Source organism: Leucoraja erinacea, chromosome 22 (assembly GCF_028641065.1).
Source record: "Leucoraja erinacea ecotype New England chromosome 22, Leri_hhj_1, whole genome shotgun sequence".
NCBI lineage: Eukaryota > Metazoa > Chordata > Chondrichthyes > Rajiformes > Rajidae > Leucoraja > Leucoraja erinaceus.
The window spans coordinates 1,504,366-1,523,682 of NC_073398.1; the positions used below are offsets into that span (position 1 = coordinate 1,504,366).

At 47.5% G+C, this 19,317-nt stretch overlaps 1 protein-coding gene across 1 annotated transcript in view; it reads left to right on the forward strand.

Moving 5' to 3' along the window:
- The first annotated feature begins 14,498 nt into the window (after window positions 1-14,498).
- Window positions 14,499-19,317, forward strand: part of LOC129707620 (mitochondrial 10-formyltetrahydrofolate dehydrogenase-like) — a 97,529-nt gene continuing 92,710 nt past the window's right edge. Inside the window, exons 1-2 of the mRNA XM_055652749.1 lie at window positions 14,499-14,662; window positions 15,610-15,754. Coding sequence (XP_055508724.1) covers window positions 14,615-14,662; window positions 15,610-15,754 — 193 coding nt within the window. The 5' untranslated portion in view covers window positions 14,499-14,614. The remainder of the gene's footprint in view (window positions 14,663-15,609; window positions 15,755-19,317) is intronic.

Here is a 19,317-nt window from a genome sequence, read left to right on the forward strand (position 1 = left end):
GGATTGAAGGCTTTGTGGCCAAGTTTGCGGATGAAATGAAAAGGTAAAGGGGCAGGTCATGTAGAGAAAGCAGGGACTCTGCAGAACTTGGACAGGTTGGGAGAGTGGGCAGAGAAGTGGCAGATGTAATATAGTTTATGTAATAAAGTGCGGAGTCATGCATGTTGGTAGTAGGAATAAAGGCATAGACTTTTCTAAATGGGGAGAGAATGTAGACATCAGAGGTACAAAGGGACTTGGGAGTGCTGGTACAGGATTCCCAAAAGGTTAAGCTGCAAGTCGAAGTTCGCAAACGCAATGCTAGTATTTATTTCGAGAGGGCTTGTATACAAAAACAGGGATGTGAATGTAATCATGAAGCTGGATATAAGCTTGACATCATTAATCAAGTGTGACAATTATATGGCCCCTGTGTGCTTGGAGTTGGGAATTGTGTGATTAGAAACAACTTACAAGTCTTTACCAAACTTATATACAATGTTTGTACAGGTGCACAACCTTTTATCCGACGATCCAAATAACGAAAACCTCCGAATAGCGAAAAAAATTTCGGTCCTTGAAGAAAGGTCCTTGAAAACGTTCACCGAGGGCAGCCCGCAGAGGTGACAGCGGAACCTCCGGTCGGTCCCGGTCCTCGAAGAAAGGGGAACTAAATCCCCATTCATAAAATAAAAGGTGAGGGTATATTGCGCGGGAGGGTTAATAATTGACAATATGCTGCTGCCTGTCCGAGATCCCAGAGACCCACAGCCAGCAGCAGCCCAGCCCCGTTCCAACTACAGAGGAAAACTGCAAACTGGCCGGAGACGTCAGGACCACCAGAAGCCGCTCCCCAAGCTGCGCCCCCTCATCGGGACACCGACCCCCAGGCCCACTGCAAGCACGGAGATCCCAGATCAGCAACTCCAGCCCCGCTCCAACTCCAGAGGAACATGCTCCCCGTATGGACAGAAGCTGATGGTGTGCAAGGGCCGTCGTGTTTTTGGGGTGGCGCAGCTCGGGCTGTGGGCGAACTGCCACTTGTCGCCGTAGCGGCCCATCGGGGAGCGGATTCCTCTGGAGTTGGAGGGGGAGTGGGGTATTGTGCTGTTTGATGGCCCCCTGCTATCCCAGGGACAGGGAGACAGGACGTTCACCGAGGGCGGCCCGCAGAGGTGACAGCGGAACCTCCGGTCGGTCCTCGAAGAAAGGGGAACTAAATCCCCATTCATAAAAGAGAAGCAGAGGGTACATTGCGTGGGAGAGTAGGAATCCAAAGACAAAGTTGAATTAGCGTTCACCAAGGGCGGCCCGCAGAGGTGACAGCAGAACCTCCGGTCGGTCCTCGAAAAAAGAGGAACTAAATCCCCTTCATAAAAGAGAAGTGGAGGGTATATTGCCCGGGAGGGTATATCGCCTACCTGGAAGAAACCGGACATTTTTTCCAGGATGTCATCTGCACACCAAAGCTCACCAGTTTATGTTTAAAGTTTTACTTAACGTTTATCTCGTCTTTATTATTTATTCGGGGGATTCAAGAATCCCCGAGCTAGGCCGCCTATGTATCGTGAGTCTACCGTGGGAACTCTTTAACTCAGGGAGGCAGCAGCAGATTGTCGCTCCCTTCAGTTTCCCAGCGACAGTCACCTGCCACGGGAGAGAGATCATGCACTGTTGTAGGTCTCCTTTGCACGTCGGTGTTTCTGTCTTTCTCCACTCATTGTTGGCCCCATCTGTCACCACCCCCATCTACACCCCTCTGCTTACCGGCCATGTGTGTGACCCCTTCCCTCCCCTCTCCAGCTCCCCGCTCATTGCACCGGCGCGGGGGCTTTGTACTGTCTTCACGTCGGCGATGGCAGCAGATCGGTGCGAGTCACTGGAGACGTCAGGACCAATTGGACGTCGAGCACCAGGCCCACCGCAAGCACGGAGAACCCAGAGACCCACAGCCAACAGCAGCCCAGCCCAGCCCCGCTCCAACTACTTAGGAACCTGGGTTGCGGATGACGGGGCGCAGCTCGGGGAATCGTAGGGGCCCATCGGGGAGCGGGTTCCTGTTGGTCCTGACGTCTCCGGCCACCTGCTATCCTCCGGGAACTGTACCGCCCTTGCAGGAGAGTGGGGTTGTTTGCAGTTGCAGAGGGAGGGGGCAAGGGCGGTACAGTTCCCAGTCTCAGCTCCAGTCCAGGGGGTGGCCGGAGACATCAGGACCAACGGGACAGCGACCCCCCAGGCCCACTGCAAGGACGGAGATCCCAGAGACCCACAGCCAGCAGTAACTCCAGCCCCACTCCAACTCCAGAGGAACACGTAGGGGCAGAACCTGATGGTGTGCAAGGTAAGTCTTGGGGTGGCGGATGAGGGGGCGCAGCTCGGGCTGTGGGTAAACTGCCACTTGGCGCCGTAGCGGCCCATCGGGGAGCAGATTCCTCTGAAGTTGGAGGGGGAGGGGGGTATTGTGCTGTTTGATCGCCCCCTGCTATCCCAGGGACAGAGAGACACAGCGGCTTTTTAGACTGGTGGGCAATCACTTCCAAAGTTCTGCCCACACAGTCAGTACACCTCTCCTACACCGCATTTGATACAAACATTTATTCTGCAAGAAAAAACTACATTGAAGACTCAAACTCGCGACCGAGTAACTGCCGGGATCAAGACGCAAACTCGCGACCTTAGATCGCCTAAGGGCATGTAGCCCCGCTAGGGTGACATGAGTGCGGGAGGTGATTCAATGCTGCGGGCACATTTACAAATTGAGGAATTCATTCAACACACTGCATTTCATACAAACATTTATTCTGCAAAAAAAAACCTACATTGAAGACTCAAACTCGCGACCGAGTAACTGCCGGGATCAAGGCGCAAACTCGCGACCTTGTGGATATGAGCCGAGCACTCTACCACTGAGCCAGCCATTAAAATCTACGCTAAAAAATTTCCATTCCGAAGACCGACAAATTCTGAATTACGAAAAGTGTCTGGTCCCAAGGCTGTCGGATAAAAGGTTGTGCACCTGTAATACATAGGTAATTGTATTTTAACTATGTAGTTGTAGGGACATTATTTGTGAAGTGTATTGTGTTTTAATTAGGATTGTAAATATTAGACTTTGTATAGATCTGTAGTTTTAGAAATAAAATTATTTTCCAAATGTGAGAACATGTGTTTTGTGTGTATGTATTGTGTGATTGCTGTATTATGTGTCTTTTATATTTTGAGAGGTGGTCTCTGACAATTGATTCTATTTTTCTGTGGTTTTACTTTGTTGAAATAAAATGATTTTGAACAAAGAGGGCAAAAAACCACAAGGCAAGCAAGGGTTGTAAAGAGGCCAGGAAAGGGAGTGTCATGTGACTACACCTGTTGTAAATCACTGGAAGTTGCAAATAAGCTAATTTATGGTAAATAATAATGATTGGTTAATAGTTTGTCACACCTTCTGTACCATAATCGTCTAATACCTATATAATGCCTTGATTTTGTATTGGAGTTACGAGTTCTCTCGACTTGCCCCTGAGCTGTTGGCTCCGTGTTGGCAGGTTTAGAGAATTTTCACAGCGCTGCAATAAAGAAGTATTAAACTAAGACAAGTATTTGAGTCAAGTTTTCTTGAGACTAGACTGATGAAAATAATCCGATTTGTCATAATGCTGAGGCTCTATAAGGTGCTGGTCAGGCCACATTTGGAGTATTGTGAGCAATTTTGGGCCCCATATCTGAGGAAGGGTGTGCTGGATCTAGAGAGGGACCAGAGAAGGTTTACAAGAATGATCCCAGGAATGAGTAGGTTAACATATGATGAGCATTTGACGGCACTGGAGTTTAGAAGAATGAGGTGGGATCTCATTAAAACATACCGAATAGTGAAATACTTGGATAGACTGGAGAGGATGTTTCTACTAATGATAGAGTGCAGGACTAGAGGTTATAGTCTCACAAATTAAAGACGTTCTTTTAGGAATTAGATGAGAAGGAATTTCTTTAGAGGATGGTGAATCTGTAGAATTCTTTACCACAGAAGGTTGTGGAGGCCAAGTCAATGTATATTTTTAAGGCATGAGGAAATATATAATAAAATTGCTCAAATGATAAGTTCTTAAGGAACTTGTATTAAGTGGCAAGAGGAGAGCTTGGAGTTGGGGCTTTCAGAAATACATGCCTCCACAAAGAAATAAAGAACAAAGAACACACACAGGAGAACAGATGGCTTATCATAAACATGGAAAGGGTGATCTGGATAGGCATATCTTTCTTTATTGCTTTGGAGCAATAATAATGCTATGAGAAGGTGTAGTTGGTTTAGGTTGGTGTTTATAATAGAGGTTGTTAATGGGATCTTTCTCCATGACATGGGCACCATCCTTCTTCCTTTGTGGCACATCTCAGAGTTTGGCTGTGTCATCTAAGGCAATTTATGGTTGCTTTTGTTGGATTGTAGGCACCAAGGGTAGATACTAGTCTGTGAGATGGTTTGTGCTGTTTAGATGTGTTTATGTTGGGATAAAAGATAAGGCATAGATGATGGTTGTGTGACCTCTGCAAAAGGATTTCTCATGGTTACCAGAAACTGAGAAAGTAACTCTGTTTTGATACTCTTTCATTTGTTGTGCGGAATGCTTTTAGTGGTGAAGAAGCGTTACATTCCTTTCCTCCAGAGATAGTAGGGGGAGGTTGTAATACAAAATGAAATTAGACCCGAGCTTGGGAAGAAGCAATCGAGTGACAATTAATGGCCTTTATGTGGTTGGAGTTGGGAATTGTGTGATTAGAACTTTGGCTTTACCACTTTGTAAGAATGGGGTAAAACTCATCTTTAATCTTTGTAATCCTTAAGTAACTGTATTTTAACTAAGTGGTTGTAAGGGAATTAATTGTGAAGTGTATTGTGTTTAATTACGATTGTAAGTATTAGACTTTGTTTAAATCGGAAGTTTTAGAAATAACTTTCTTTTCCAAAAGTAAAAATATGTTTTGTATGTATGTGTTGTGTGATTGCTATATTATGTGTATATTCTGAAAAGTATTCTGTGAGAATTAGTTTTATATCTGTGGTTTTACTTTAATAAAATAAAATGATTTTGAGCAAAGAGGTTGAAGAAACCACAGAGGGGATGAAGGTTGTAAAGGGGCTGGAAAAGGGAAAATCATGTGACTATACGTGTTGTCAATCAATGGAAAGGATTTAGTTGATTGGTTAATGCAAATAAGTTAAATGTATGGTAAACCATAATGATTGGTTAATAGTTTGCTACTCCTTTTGTACCATCATTGTCTTTTACCTATATAATGTGTTACATTCATGCCAAAGTCAGTAGTTCTTTCAACCTGCCCCAGAGTTTCTAACTCTGTGTTGGAAGGTTTAAAGAATTATCCAGCGCTGTCAGAATAAAGAATTGATTTTAGCAGCAATGGTTTGAATCAAGTTTTCTTGAATTAGACTGGCAAAAAGAACTCATTTTAACAGGCAGAGATAGATTCTTAATTAGTACGGGTGTCGGGGTAATGGGGAGAAGGCAGGAGAATGGGGTTAGGAGGGATAGATAGATCAGCCATGATTTAACAGCAGATGGGCCGAATGGCCTAATTTTGCTCCTATCACATCCCCTTATGATCAGGAAGTTGCAGAGGGACGGTCTGTGGAAAGCGGAAAAGGGTGGAGATTGGAAGATGTGGCTAGTAGTGGAATCCCGTTGGAGGTGGAGAAAATGTTAAAGGATTATGTGTTGTATGCGACAGCTGATGGGGTGAAAGGTGAGGACTAAGGGGACTCTGTCTCTGTTGTGACTGCGGGGAGAGGGAGCAAGAGTGGAGCTGAGGGGTACTGAGGAGACACGTATGAAGGCCTCATCTATGATGGAAGAGGAGAACCCCCATTCCCTAAAGAATAAAGACATCTTAGAAGTCCTCATACACACATGTGACACATACACATTGAACTGTTTTTTTCCTTTTATTATATTGTTTGCAGAGTACTATGTTTACATATCCTGTTGTGCTGCTGCAAGTAGGAATTTCATTTTTCTGTTTGGGCATAAGACAATAAAACACTCTTGACTCGTGAGATTAATAAAAGTTAAAGATGACCAAATTAATTAAATTAGGTGGTCAAACCTTCTACAGCCTTAGCAACTAATGGATTGGCCATCTGCCATAGACACAAACAACATGAAACAAGATGCATATTGGCACCTTTTTATCCCCCACAGAAGCACAGGTGGGCGAGGTCAGGGTGGGCTGCAGGACTATTTCTGAGCTGTATGACTTGATGTCACCGGTACTGATATGCACGATCTCTGCCTGTTCACTGCAGACTATGAATGCTCTGCAACCACTCTGTGCGATCCTTGATCTCGGCACCAAGCATAAAACAACCTAGAATCATACCTGCAGATGCAGAAACAACCGTCTTTCTCCCAGAACCAGGAATCTCCTGTCACTATCACACAGGATGTTTCCACAGGTGGGAGAGTCAAGGACCAGTGGGCATAGCTTCAGAATAAAAGGATGTACCTGCGGTGCCTTCATTGAGACTTTAATCAGGTCAACCTACGAGCTGCACTCCGCAAATTCCACCAGCTTGTGCAGTGCCTTACCAGGGGCTCAAACACGCTGGATAAAGTGTACACCAACATCAAGGACGCATACAGAGCTCTCCCCTGGGACAATCCAATAACCCCGGCTATGGCGGAGGGACAGGCCTTAACACTGAGCACTTAGGAAGTACAGTGCGCTCTGCGTAGGATCAATCCACGCAAGGCTGCAGGCCCGGATGCCATCTCTCTGGCTCTTCACACTGCCCTGACTGACCTGGAATGACAGGGCACATACGTGAGGATGCTCTTCATAGACTATAGCTCTGCATTTAACACGGTCATCCCCACCAAGCTCACCACCAAACTTCACCAGTTAGGTCTCAGCTTGCCGATATGCGACTGGATCCTGAATTTTCTGATGGAGCAACCACAGGCAGTGAGACTGGGCCTGCACCTGTCCTCCACCATCACCCTGAGCACCGGCACACCACAGGGCTGTGTACTGAGCCCCATGCTCTACTCCCTCTTCACACATGACTGTGTTCCTGCATTCGACACCAACACCACGTCAAGTTTGCAGACGACATAACGGTGATCGGGCTGATCACCAACGGTGATGAAACAAAATACAGAGCGTAGGTGCAGAACCTGGCAGACTGGTGCTCACGTAACAACTTGTCACTAAACACCTCCAAGACCAAGGAGCAGATTATCAACTTCAGGAGGTCACATAATGGGGAATACGCCCAAATCTTCATTTACGGGGACAGTGTGGGGAGAGTGTCCAGCTTTAAGTTTCTGGGCACTCACATTTCAGAGGACCTCACATGGTCCACCAACAACGCTGCGCTGGTCAAGAAGGCACAGCAACGACTGTTCTTCCTGAGAACATTGAAAAAGACTGGTCTGCCCCAACAACTACTGACAACCTTCTACTGCTTTGTATTCGTATTGTATTGTATTCAAATTTATTGTCATTGTCCCAATTTGGGACAACGAAATGAATTTCCCTTACAGGCAGTATCATAAAAAAATCACAAAGAAATAATAAAAATAAATAATAAATAAATAATAAAACATATTAAAAATAAAATTGAAATTGAATTAAAATGTAAAAAAAGCACAAATACAGAAGTCCACGACACAACATAACATAAATGGCACCAAGGTGAGGAAGGCACCATAGTCCAGCCAGCCTCCCCTCCGTGTTCATCCGTGGTCGGGGCCTTCCGAGCACCTGCAGTCGCCGCCCCGAGTGGCCCGATGTTCAGGCCCTCACGCTGGGCTGGTGGAACGCCGACGCCGAAACCCTGCCGGAGTCTGCAGCTCCTGAGTCCACAGGCCGAGCCGGGCAGAGTCACAGGACCCCGCGCTGTCCATCAGCGCCGCCCGCGTTGGGAGCTCAGCAAACCGCAGCTCCATGATGTTGGTGCAGCAGGTCCAGCACTCCGGGCTCCAAACGGCGACCCCCAGTAAGGCATCGCCAGCCTCGCGATGTTTCAACGCTGTCCCGCCGCTGCTGGAGCTCCGGTCGATCCCGGCAGGAAAGGCCGCGCCAATCCAGGTAGATAGGCCGCTGTGGGGGGAGGGGGGGGAGGGGGGGGGGGCGAGGACGCGACTCGAATAATAGTCGCGTCCTCACCAGGAAGCGGCTGAAGTACGGTATCCCCCGCACCGTGCCCTCTTCCCCCACATAAAAACACCAAAGAAACACAAAAAAATACACTTTTTACATAACTAAATAAACAAAAAAACAAAAAGATACAAAGATACAAAAAGATACCGGGCTGTAGGTGGAGGCTGCTGGCACCAGCGCCACCGGAAGTACAATACACACAGAGATGCCATACTAACATATGGCATCTCTGTGTGGTAACTCAGCTGCACGGAGGCGGAGAGGCGAGCTCTTCAGCGCGTCGTCCATAGAGCGCAGAGGATTATTGGGACACAGCTACCACACACGGTGCCTCAGGAAGACTGTCAGCATCCATAAAGACTCCTCACACCCTTGTAATGGACTGTTCGAACTCCTACCTTCCGGCAGACATTACAAGGCCTTCTACGCCCGCACTTCCAGACTCAGGAACAGCTTCATTCCCAGAGCTATAGCTGCTCTGAACCGGCCCTGCTGAGTGCCCCCCACCCCCATGGACTGTCTCCCTCGGATGGTCAAGTTGCACAGATACATCTGCACTTTAGTCTGTTTTGACTGTTTTACTGTTTTAATGTTCTTTTTACAAACCATGTTTTTGGGGTATCTAAATCTAAATTTTATTAGTTTAAGTTATGACATCGGATGGAAGCTGCATACCCAAATCACATTGCACTTTTGTGCAATGACAATAAAATTATTATTATTATTATTATTATTATTATTGTAAAGGAGATGAGCAGGAATTTCTTTAACCAGAGGGTGGTGAATCTGTAGAATTAATTGCTGCAGACGGCTGTGGAAGTCGTCATTGAGTATTTTTAAGGCGGTGTTTGACAGATTCTTGATTATCCCTTTTCTCCAGAGATGCTGCCTGTCTAATCTATTGTCAAGTTAGATTTACAAACAAATAACAGCACTTTTTCCTTGTTAAGTGGCCGAGCCAGCTATGTTAATGGTTTGGTTCCCAATTCTAGCTGGTGCATGGCATCCATTTCTTTAAGTTGTGGCATTCTCATCTCTGAGATTACAGGTTCAAAACCCCACAATTTGAGCACATTGTGGAATGAAGGAGTCGTGAATCACTGGAGGTGCAATCTTTCAGAGGAGAAGATATCCTGCCTGCCACATTTCAGCAAATTATAAGCCCAGTCTGCAGAAAACAAGTTGAGATCAGCATCTGGAACATCTGGATTGGAAGTCCATCCAGGTATGTTTGAGGCACTACATTTGGTTGACACGTATAAAGCACCCCTTCCTCTTCCCCATGTAATTAATTAAGTGAACGGCAGAGGGCACAGAGCGAGCACACACACATCACATACATTCCCCGGCGGCCATCCCCGGTTCATATCCACCCCTCCAGTAGAGTGTTGGCCTGAAATGCCCCATTCCTTTTTTCCAAATGTTTTTCACTATACCGCGGTACACGTGGCAATAAACGAAACTAAAGCTGCCTGACCCGCGGAGTTACTCCAGCGCGCTATGCCTATACTCCAGACCACAGGGCCGGCCTTAGGGGGTGCGGGGCCCAATTGGGAACAATTTGGGTGAACCCCAGATTCCCAGCCAAGGTCTGTCAGCCCTGTTATTTAGTAGATATTATGAAATTGTACACTGGGTGCTATGGATTATACACTGTGTGAATCTCTCCTGCTCCCTCCCGTTTGCCCGTCAATAGCTCCGCTGGCTTCCAACATTTACCCTAGCTGCTAATTATATGATTGGACACAATGCCCTTGGAGACAGCAGCTGATTGGACGGGAGGTGATCTATTTGTTGATTGGAAGGGAATTTTAAGGCAAGCTGGTTGGTGATTGGATGCAACCCCCTTAGAGACAGCGTTTGATTGGTCGACAAATAAAATTGTCAAATAGGAAAACAAACATCGCTGGTCGGTGCGAACTCAGTAGACTAGCTGGCTGTTTCTCCAAACTAAACAGTACAACATGCAGGTACATTCATTTAAAATTAAATTCAGTGATTATTTCACATGATTTCTCGCTGTGTAAAGCTCAATATCTGGCCAATTTCTGTTTAACACGTTTGGTCTGCCGTGAGCATTTTTCTCTCCCAAAACAGTTCATATCTAGCAAACCGATCAACGAACCAGACAGCAGTTGGACGCAGTCATAGGGACATAGAAAATAGGTTCAGGAGTAGGGAATTCGGCCCTTCGAGCCTGCACCGCCATTCAATATGATCATGGCTGATCATCCACCTCAGTATCCTGTACCTGCCTTCTCTTCATACCCCCGGATCCCTTTAGCCACAAGGGCCACATCTAAATCCCTCTTAAATATAACCAATTAACTGGCCTCAACTACATTCTGTGGCAGAGAATTCCAGAGATTCACCACTCTCTGTGTAAAAAAACGTGTTTCTCATCTCAGCCCCCTTTATCCTTAAACTGTGACCCCTTGTTCTGGACTTCCCCAACATCGGGAACAATCTTCGTGCATCCAGCCTGTCCAACCCCTTAATGTTGTAAGTTTCTATAAGATCCCCCCTCAATCTTCTAAATTCTAGCGAGTACAAGCCGAGTCTATCCAGTCTTTCTTCATATGAAAGTCCTGACATCCCAGGAATCAGTCTGGCGAACCTTCTCTGTACTCCCTCTATGGCAAGAATGTCCTTCCTCAGATTAGGAGCCCAAAACTGTATGCAATACTCCAGGTGTGGTCTCACCAAGATCCTGTACAACTGCAGTACAACCTCCCTGCTCCTGTACTCAAATCATTTTGCTATGAATGCTAACATACCATTTGCTTTCTTCACTGCCCGCTGCACCTGCGTGCCTACTTTCAATGACTGGTGAACCATGACACCCAGGTCTCGTTGCATCTGCCCTTTTCCTAATCGGCCACAATTCAGATAAAAGTCTACTTTCCTGTTTTTGCTACCAAAGTGGATAACCTCACATTTATCCACATTTTACTGCATCTGCCATGCATTTGCCCACTCACCCAGCCCGTCCAAATCACCTTGTAGCCTCCTAGTTTAGGGGGGTTTAAACGGTTTAGAGATGTTTAGAGGGCTTCAGATGGGTTCAGGTGTGTTTAGAGGGGCTAGAGATGTTCAGAGGGTCCCAGAGGGGTTTAGAGACGTTATAAGCCCCCCCCGTGAGAAATTGTATTTCTCTGAAATTGAAGATAGACATAAAGCTGGAGTAACTCAGCAGGACAGGCAGCGCAGCGACTCTGGAAGTCCTTCTTCAGACTAAACTGAACTCTCGTCGGTGAGAGTACTTGTGATTGTCTGAAGAAGGGTCTTGACCAGAAACGCAACCCTCTCCCCAGAGCCGCTGCCCGTCCCGCTGAGCCACCTTCAACTTCAGAGCCAAACAAAAAACACAGTGCTGGAGGAACTCAGCGGGCAAGGCGGCTGCCTCACCCGGTGGGTTTCTCCAGCATTTTTGTCTACCGCAAAACGTCAATGATTCCGGGAATGCCGAGGTGACAGGGTGAGAGCTAGAGAGAGATGAGATGGGGAGCAGGAGAGAGCGTGCGAGAGAGGGAGGGAGCAAAACACAGAGAGGCACAACGTGGGTCAGTAGGCGAATGACTAACCTGCACACCAGGAAGAAGCCCCTTCTCGCGGTCCGGGGCCCTCACTCATGATGGTGAGTTTAAAGAAATTCTCAACGTGTCATCGATCTACATTCCTCAGTAAATGTGATTGTGTTTTAAACAAGTATTAATGACGCCGCGTGAATTTTATTCAAAGGAACACGGCGTTGTAGCGGCAGATTTTTCAGATCTTTCAGGAAATTAACTCCCTAGCCACTAATTGGGTGAGAGGGGATAAGGGGAATATCTTCGGTACGCATGCAAGCTGCCTCAGAGACTTTCAGAGCTTCTACTTTATAAAGCTTCAGCACACAGTCTTTTAATGAATATTTTCTTTATTGTAGATATAAAACAGTAAGATACATCCAAGGTTTTCCGACTTGTTCCAGCAATCTTCTTCGAACTCCAGCGCATTGCTTCAGATACTAGAAAACTCCTCGTGTCTCCTTCTTCACATGAGGCTTGACATGGTCGAAGGATAAACCTTCTCCCTCTCCTGTCCAAAACGAATCCCCAACTAAACTAACACGCAAGCAGTTAAGCTGCATAAACACGCCCCAAGACACGTCATAAAATCCCACCCACATTATAACGGGCTGGCTAAAATTTAAAGGAACATGCCATCCACAATGACATGCAAAACAGGCCAAATGGCCACTACAGGCGTCATTAATACTTGTTCAAAACACAATAACATTTACTGAGGAATGCGGATGGATGCATTGATGACATTGCATAACAACGTGTTAAGTACTTGCTAACGTGCCAAAAGTACTAGTTGGTAGTACAGGAGTGCTGGGAGAGAGGGGTGGCTCAGTCTGGAAGCTTCGGCTGGGTTGGAGGAGTTGTGGCAAGGGACATGGGAGTAGAGGACAAAGAGTTCTGCCCTGCAGTATTGTGGCCATCTGTGCCAATATGGTTACTGAACATCCCAAAAGTTGATCTGGAGATATGGGAGGCAAAAAGGAGGAACAAAAATTCAGACCTAAAGACAGAATATCATAGCCATATAGATAATAGATACAGGGAACACCTCTTAATTTTCACAGATTGGGTCAAATGATCCAGTAGCTGAAACAACAGGGGCGGCTGTGGTAGTCCAGGGGATGAATGTTGAGCTTTACGAAAGAACAAACAACTATTTGACAGTATATACAGTGGAACTGTACGCTATTTTGATGGCAGTTCGGTGGATGGAACAGGTGCAACCATGTAAAGTAGTAATATGTAGCGACTCATTATCTGCAATCCAGAGTATTGGGTCTGGTGCATCCCATAGGCGGCCTGACTTAGTTTATGAAATCCTGCTACTATTAAGCCAAGTGACAAGGAGGGGCAGTGACGTGAATTTGTTGTGGGCCCCAGCACACATTGGTGTTCTAGGGAATGAAAAGGTGGATACATTGGCAAAGGAGGCTGTAAAAAAAAAGAAACATAGAGGTAAACTTACAACTATCCAAATCTGAAGGAAAACACATTGTGTGGAAGAAAATAAATCAGGAATGGCAACAATACTGGGAACAGGAGACAAAGGGGAGACACCTCTATTCGCTACAAAACAGAGTGGGCATTACAGCAAGAAGAGGGGGGGGGGGGGGGGGGGACAGGAGGGAACAGGTAGTTTGAGGGTAGGACACACTCACCTGAACAGCACATTAAAAATATTGGTAAAAAACCCTACTGGGCTGTGTGAGGAATGCCATCAGCCAGAAACAGTTCAGCATGCCCTAGTTGCATGTAGGAGATATGAGACAGAAAGAGGATTTATGATAATTGAAATTAGGAAATTTGGATTGACAGAAATTCCAGTAAAGAACATTCTAGAGTGTGGAGGGAAAGGAAAAGGAATAAAGGTGTGATTTCTTGAGGGCCTCTGGGCTTGTAAAAAGGATCTAATATAAAGACATGAGTACTGTGGAATGAAGCCAGAAGGTGGCAGCAATGTAACATTGCGGATGCCGGCTGCCGTAAAACTACAAAGAAGAAGAAGGAGAAAAGTACTGGTTAACAAATCGTTTGTGTCTGATGGCCGTGCAGCGGTTGTTATACACAAAGATCCTATAGTGGAGCTCTGCTAGAAGATCTTTGGTTATCTGAAGAAGGGTTTCGGCCCGAAACGTTACCTATCTCCTTCGCTCCATAGATGCTGCTGCACCTGCTGAGTTTCTCCATCATGTCTGTGTACCTTTGGTTATACATGTTCGTTTAAAAAAAAAATCCGGATGGCGAATTAAAAAAAAACTTTATTTAACAAAGAGAATTCGTATTTCCGTACGAAATACGGAACCTTAGTGCGCCCCCTCCCCCCTTAGGCGCGGGGCCCAATTGGGAGCAATCGGTCAAATCGGCTTAAGGCCGGCCCTGCCAGACTAGCTCGGATACTTGTGGACGTCCCGAGTGCCGGCGGAGCTGCCCCCAAGGCGCGTCTCTCATGTTCTAGGTCTGACAGCCACCCCGGGTACACTGTTGTAAACCCGCAACGGCCTGTCCCAGTGAGTGGAGTGAGGGCTCAGGCACTCTGTTGTAAACTGGCCGTGGCTCTGTCCCAGTTAGTGGAGGCTCAGCCACTATTGCAAGCCGGCAACTGCTCCCTCCCAGTCGGCTTGCCTGCGGACAGATGTGGACGGGTGGGCTTGTCTCCCCGGATCACCCGGCTGTCTCCCGACACAGTGAGCCGGCTACTGAGGGGCAGTCTCCCCCAGTACAGCCCAGCCAACTCCACCTCTCCCTGCTGCCGGCGGGCCTTTGCACTTGCTATAGGATCTTTGATTGCAGGGGCGCGTGTCCGCCCATTTGCCGCGGGGACGCGCACGGCGGCGGCGCTCGGGGACGCGCTCAGTCACTGCGCTACTGCTGCCCACAGAGGCCGGGACGCAGTCATGCTGAGGGCGGCGGCGCACACCGTCCGGAGACTCTCTACCACGACGGTGAGACCCAGCGATACTCCCCGGGCACCAGCCTCCTCTCCCCGGCCACTTATACCCCCCATTCCGCGCTGTCTACCCTCTGCTGGCTCTTCACTGCCCGTCTCAGCGTGTACCCCTCTCTACCCCGTCCCTCGCTCACACCAGCCCCTCTCCAGACGTGTCCCCTCTCTGTCCCCAGACCCGCGCCCCCCCCCCACATATCCCCCACTCTCCCCTCTCTCTCCCCACTCTCTCTCTCCCCTTCTCTTTATTTCTCTCTCCCTTTTCTCTCTTCCTCTCCCCCTTCCCTCCCTCTCCCCTTCCCCCCCCGTCTCTCTCTCTCTTTCCCCCTCCACCTCCACTATCTCTCCCCCTCCACTATCCCCCCCTCCACACTCTCTCCCCCTCCACACTCTCACTCTCCCCCTCCACACACTCTCACTCTCTCCCCCTTCACTCTCCCACCACACACCCTCTCTCCCTCCACACACTCTCTCTCTCCCACACCGCGCATCGCCACCACTCAGTGGACACGTTGCATCAGACTCGGCGGTGGGAGCCGGGCCAGCCAGCTCACAGCCCGGACACACACACACACACACAGAGCTACTACACACTCTCTATCTCTCCTCCCTCCCCGATCAGCCGGCTTCTACACCGGGCAGCCTCCATTCATCCTGGACAACCCCCACCTCCTCCTCGCCACTGACTTCCATGATTATTTCTGTCTCCCTATCACCAAGCACCAAAGATCTTATAGCGAAGATCTCGCTATAAGATCTTTGCCAAGCACAGCTGACACCTACCCCCCTCCCCCCCCCCCCCCCCCCCCCACTCACTCACTCACTCCTCTCACCCCGCCCCACTCACTCACCCCCCAACTCACTTCCCCTCCCCCCCCCTCTCCCTTGTTCCGCCCCCCACATCCCTCTGCAGGGCAGTGTTTTGAGTTGGAGTTTGTTTTGCAGATCCGTTACCAGAACAAGCTGAAAGTTGCGTTGATCGGCCAGAGTTTGTTTGGGCAGGAGGTGTACAGCGGTCTGCGGAAGAAGGGGCATGAAGTAGTCGGCGTGTTCACAGTCCCCGACCGAGATGGGAAAGCGGATCCTTTGGGTGAGTGTGTGAGACTGTGTGTTTCATTGTTGGACTGAGGTGGACCTGTTACAGTGCTGTGGAACTCCATGACTATCAATACTTTCTAAAATCAACTTTCTCCAGGCCAATAACAGAAGTTCCCCTTCCTGGATAGAGTTGATGTGGAGAGGATGTTTCCACCAGTGGGAGGGTCAAGGACCAGAGGGCACAGCCTCAGAATTAAAGGACGTTCCTTTAGGAAGGAGATGAGGAGGAGTTTCTTTAGTCAGAGTGTGGTGAATCTGCGGAATTCATTGCCACAGGCTGTGGAGGTGTTCAATGGATATTTTTAAGGCGGAGATAGATAGATTCTTGATTGGTACGGGTGTCAGGGTTGTGGGGAAAAGGCAGGAGAATGGGGTTGAGAGGGAGAGATAAATCAGTCTTGATTGAATGGCGGGCTAGACTAGATGGGCTGTATGACCTAATTATACTCCTATCAATTATGACATTTACCTGATTTATTCCTCTCAAGATTTTGTACTCTATAAGATCACCCCTCATCCTCCTGCGCTCCAATGAACCCAGCCTACTCAACCTCTCCCTATAGCTTGCACCCTCTAGTCCAGGCAACATCCTCGCAAATCTTTTCTGAACTTTTTCCAGGTCGACAACATCTTTCTGATAACATGGTGCCTAAAATTGTACGCAATAAATACAGCCTCACAAACGTCTTGTATATCTGCAGCATGATCTCCCAACTTCTATATGAAATACTCTGACTGGGAAAGGCCACTGTGCAAAAGCTTGTTTGACCACCCTATCTACCCGTGATGTCACTTTCAAAGAACCATGCACCTGCACTCCTAGATCCCTCTGCTCTACAACACTCCCCATAGCCCTACCATTCACTGTGTAGGCTCTTGCCCACGTCGGACTGTCCAAAATGCAACACCTCACATTTCTCTGTTAAATTGCATCAACCACTCCTCAGCCCACCTGCCCAACTGATTGAGATCCTGCTGCAATTTTTGATAACCATCTTTACTATCTGCAATACCACCCACTTTTGTGTCATCATTTATAAACCATTCAGGTTGCCCCTTGGTCTCTGACATCCCACAGAAAACAATGCAAGGCTGTCCAAATATTCCTTGTTCCTAATTCTTTCTAACCCAGAAGACATCTTGCAGTTCCTTGTGTCCGCATCTTGATCAACCTCTTTTTCAGTAATGGACGGCTCAATTGTAATCATGTATTGTCTTTCTGCTGACTGGTTAGCACGCAACAAAAGCTTTTCACTGTATCTCAATAAACATAGAAACATAGAAAATAGGTGCAGGAGGAGGCCATTCGACCCTTTGAGCCAGCACCACCATTCATTGTGATCATGGCTGATCGTCCCCTATCAATAACCCGTGTCTGCCTTCTCCCCATATCCCTTGATTCCACTAGCCCCCTAGAGCTCTATCTAACTCTCTTAAATCCATCTAAACAATAAACTAAACGTAACTATCCCCTCCAAGGCCCCTACATCCTTTCTGCAGCGCAGTAACCAGAACTGTAAATAATATTCCAAATGTAGCCTAACCAAAATTTAACAGCTGCAACATGGCGGGCCAATGTTTATCCTCCGTGCCCTGACTGAAAGCCACACTCCAAAGACGTACAGGTTTGTAGGCAAAATTGGCTTCGGAAAAATTGTAAATTGTCTCTAGTATGTGTAGGATAGTGTTAGTGTGTGTGGATCGTTGGTCAGCATGGACTCAGAGGGTCGAAGGGCCTGTTTCCCGGCTGTATCTCAATACGATACGAAATTCATATGCACCCTTAATCACTCTATCAATCTGTGTTGCCACTTTCTGGGAGCCTTGTACCTGTATCCATAGGTCTCTTTGTGCAGGAATCCCAGGGCTCATTTGTTGTGTATGTCTTGCCCTGGTTTAACTTCCTTGTGCATCATTTTGCATTTAAACTCCATCTGCCACTCCTTTGCCCACGTTCCCAGTTGATCCTGTTATAATCTGAGACAACCTTCTTCACTGATCATTGCCACTGGCAATGTTGGAGTCGCCCACTGTATCAGCAAAGTATATGACATGCCATAATGTGTTATCTTGCTTTATTCAATATTAAGATGTTCCAAAACATGTCATTTTGGGTTTACATAGTTTTGTTTTATTCCTGTAGGCAACTTGATCAAGTCACCAAATTAAAACGAAGATAGACACAAAATGCTGGAGTAATTCAACGGGTCAGCCAGCATCTCTGGAGAAAGATGGGGAAGATGGGTGGTGGGGAAGATGCTGGAGTCAATTATAAAAGATGAAATAGCAGCACATTTGGATAGCAGTATGAGAATCGGTCCGAGTCAGCATGGATTTACGAAAGGGAAATCATGCTTGACTAATCTTAACCATATAACAATTACAGCACGGAAACAGGCCATCTCGGCCCTACAAGTCCGTGCCGAACATATTTTTTTTCCCCTTAGTCCCACCTGCCTGCACTCATAACATAACCCTCCATTCCCTTCTCATCCATATGCCTATCCAATCTTCTTGAATTTTTTGAGGATGTAACTAGGAAAATGGACAATGGAGAGTCAGTGGATGTAGTGTACCTCAGGGCTGCCAACTCTCACGCATTGAGCGCGAGACTCGCGCATTTGGCCAAATTCTAACGCTGATCACAAATTTCTCACGCTCTGTCGTGAGAAATTCTGTGATCAACAAGAATTTCAAAATTAATATCAACTGCATGGGCCGCGAGTGTTGGAGAGCCAGGGCTGAGGGAGGGATGGAAGCAGAAGCAGCGGCGGGGACAGATGCGGACGGGGAGCCGTGGCTGGCGAGTATTTTCCGGGCTGGCGAATGTTTGCCGGGCTGGCGGGTTGCTCGCTGCAGCTCCAGCCACGGAGCAGCCTCAGTGCAAGAGTCCCGAGCCGTCGGATGAGGCGGAAGCGTTGCGCTGGTGCCGTGAGAGTCTCTGTGCCGAATTCGCACAGGTGGAATAACGGTGCTGGCTCGAAGGGCCCATTGGCCTACTCCTGCACCTATTGTCTATTATCTATAGTCTATTGTCATATAAAGAATGGTGACATTTTGGGTCGAGGCGCTGAGCTTATTTAAAATTAAGGTCTAAAAAGGGTAGAAGGCCATCGACCCGAAACATCATCTATTCCTTTTCTCCAGAGATGCTGACTGACCCGCTGAGGTGTTCCAGCATTTTGTGTCTATCTTTGGTGTAAACCAGCGTCTGCAGTTCCTTCCCACACAGTTCACCTGTTCACACTAGTTCTATGTTATCCCATATTTTATCCACCCCCTATACATTAAGGCCAATTTTAAATGCCAATTTAAAATTGGGTGGTAACCAGAGCACCAGAGCACAAGGAGGAAACTATCATGATCGCAGGGAGATGTGCACATTCCAAACAGGCAGCATGAAGATGCATTTGGGTGGTAGTAGAAGAAGGGGTTTGAAACGAGGCAAATGCACGATCCGAAAAAATGAATGGAGAATATGTGTAGGAAAGAACTGCAGATGCTGGTTTAAATCGGAGACAGACAAAATGCTGGAGTAACTCAGCGTGACAGGCA